The 2,581-nt window shown below is 30.8% G+C and overlaps 1 protein-coding gene across 1 annotated transcript in view; it reads right to left on the bottom strand.

Moving 5' to 3' along the window:
* The window catches only part of LOC106473642 (cytoplasmic dynein 2 heavy chain 1-like), a gene marked incomplete at its 3' end in the record, with an annotated part of 44,873 nt that overhangs the window by 19,333 nt on the left and 22,959 nt on the right, over nucleotides 1-2,581 (bottom strand). Inside the window, exons 10-11 of the mRNA XM_022402048.1 lie at nucleotides 2,271-2,394; nucleotides 787-839 (exon numbers count right to left, since the gene is read on the bottom strand). Of these exons, the coding sequence (XP_022257756.1) occupies nucleotides 787-839; nucleotides 2,271-2,394 (177 nt within the window). The remainder of the gene's footprint in view (nucleotides 1-786; nucleotides 840-2,270; nucleotides 2,395-2,581) is intronic.

The following is a 2,581-nucleotide window of genomic DNA, read 5'->3' as shown; positions in this document are numbered from 1 at the left end:
GTGTAGTCAGTAAGTTGTAAATAACTTAAGTCAAACTGAAACAACTTATCCATAATGAGTGTAGTCAGTAAGTTGTAAATAACTTAAGTCAAACTGAAACAACTTATCCATAATGAGTGTAGTCAGTAAGTTGTAAATAACTTAAGTCAAACTGAAACAACTTATCCATAATGAGTGTAGTCAGTAAGTTGTAAATAACTTAAGTCAAGCTGAAACAACATGTCCATAATGAGTGTAGTCAGTAAGTTGTAAATAACTTAAGTTAAGCTGAAACAACATATCCATAATGAGTGTAGTCAGTAAGTTGTAAATAACTTAAGTTAAGCTGAAACAACTTATCCATGATGAGTGTAGTCAGTAAGTTGTAAATAACTTAAGTCAAGCTGGAACAAGTTATCCATAATGAGTGTAGTCAATAAGTTGTAAATAACTTAAGTCAAGCTGGAACAACTCATCCATAATGAGTGTAGTCAGTAAGTTGTAAATAACTTAAGTGAAGCTGGAACAACTTATCCATAATGAGTGCAGTCAGTAAGTTGTAAATAACTTAAGTGAAGCTGGAACAAGTTATCCATAATTAGTGTAGTCAGTAAGTTGTAAATAACTTAAGTCAAGCTGAAACAACTTATCCATGATGAGTGTTAGCTTGACTTAAGTTATTTACAACTTACGGAACAAGTTATCCATAATTAGTGTAGTCAGTAAGTTGTAAATAACTTAAGTCAAGCTGGAACAAGTTATCCATAATTAGTGTAGTCAGTAAGTTGTAAATAACTTAAGTCAAACTGAAACAACTTATCCATGATGAGTGTTGTAAGTTGTAAATAACTTAAGTCAAACTGAAACAAGTTATCCATAATTAGTGTAGTCAGTAAGTTGTAAATAACTTAAGTTAAGCTGAAACAACTTATCCATGATGAGTGTAGTCAGTAAGTTGTAAATAACTTAAGTTAAGCTCTCAGAACTTGTGCATGATGAGTGTACCAACTAATTTTTATCATCCTGTGTATCCATACAGACACTGCTGCAAGTCTTTAAACAAGATCTGCGTACTCATTCAGATGATAGTTAAAATCTCTATGAATGATAAGCTGATCTTTATTAGCTTGTGCATTAAAAGATACAGCTGCAAGTCTTTATACACAATTGCTGCAAATATCCATACATGACCAACTAATTTTGATTATCATGTATATTCATAGAGATATTGCTGAAAATCTATAGTCCATACATGTTTAACTAATTTTGTTTATTTTATGTTTCATACAGACAGAGCTGCAAGTTTCTACATGAACAGCCAATCTTGATTAACTTGGGACAAAATATCAATTCTAAAATAATGTTGAAATAATTAGAAAAATAATTTTACTTAAACTTTGAAATTTGATATGCATAAGTTCACTTAATATCTGAAAGGTGTTCATTGGTTTGTACAGAGTTAAAAAATCTGATATGTAGGTGAGCACTTGATACCTGAAAAATGCTGACTAGTTTTCATAGGGTTAAAAGTAAGCATTAGGTACGATTAGTAATGTCATTTCACTGAAGATTAAAAGTGAAACCAGTGCTTAAGTGAAGTTACACATAATTTAAACATTTTAAAAATAAAGAAAATTGCAGATTTATTATTAAGACTTCCAAAATATAAAAGTATTTAAAAAATTGGTAAAAACAGTCAATTTTAAAGATCAAATCACATATGTAAAATATATTTCACACATTTATAGAGTCTAATGCATTTCAAACAAACTGTTCCACGTATTAGGACAATATAAATCTGATTTATACCACAGTTCATAAAATATTATCTTCAATCATACTGTTGGTGTGATGTGCTTTATAGTCACTATGAAAAAACCTATACATTGGAGAGGTGAAGTGAAGAAAAAATGTCACTATTCAGTTCATCACATTATACAGCATATATAAGAAATATACTTAGTATTTGAAAGTTGTTTAATCTTGAAGTCTAAGTTCAAGGGAGGTCAAGTTCAATCCACACTTTGATCAATGGATGAGGAGTGGAATTCTCCCAAACTAGTTTAAATCAATAACAAGCACTGATCAAAGTTTATACTGAACTGGACCTCCCTTGAACTTAGACTTCAAGATTAAACAATTTTCAGAATAATTAGTTTATTTATTGTTAACTATTATCTTAACAGATCAAATAGTCACATAAAAAGATGAAAGAATCAAAGTATTGAATTTTCCAACTTAAAAACACATGTCATTTAATTTGAAGTTTCTGCTGGCTGGTAGAGAAATACCTTGGGGTCAAAAGACTCTCCATTTCTTTTCAACAAACTTTCCACTCCATCTCTCATATCTGGATTAATTCGTCGGGCATCAAATGCCAAAATGTCTTCTTTCACACCTCGTTTTGAGAGAAAGCTGCAGTAAAAGAAAACATTTAATATTACATTTTTCCATTCGTGTCATGTTCAACATGCACCAGCTGATTGTGATGTAGTGTTGTCTCATGTTCAACATGCACTAGCTGATTGTGATGTAGTGTTGTCTCATGTTCAACATGCACTAGCTGATTGAGATGTAGTGTTGTCTCATGTTCAAAATGCAC

This window comes from Limulus polyphemus, unplaced genomic scaffold (genome assembly GCF_000517525.1).
Source record: "Limulus polyphemus unplaced genomic scaffold, Limulus_polyphemus-2.1.2 Scaffold6361, whole genome shotgun sequence".
Classification (NCBI taxonomy): domain Eukaryota; kingdom Metazoa; phylum Arthropoda; class Merostomata; order Xiphosura; family Limulidae; genus Limulus; species Limulus polyphemus.
Note: the sequence above shows the minus strand (reverse complement) of the source record. Positions and strands in the feature narration are given on the sequence as shown.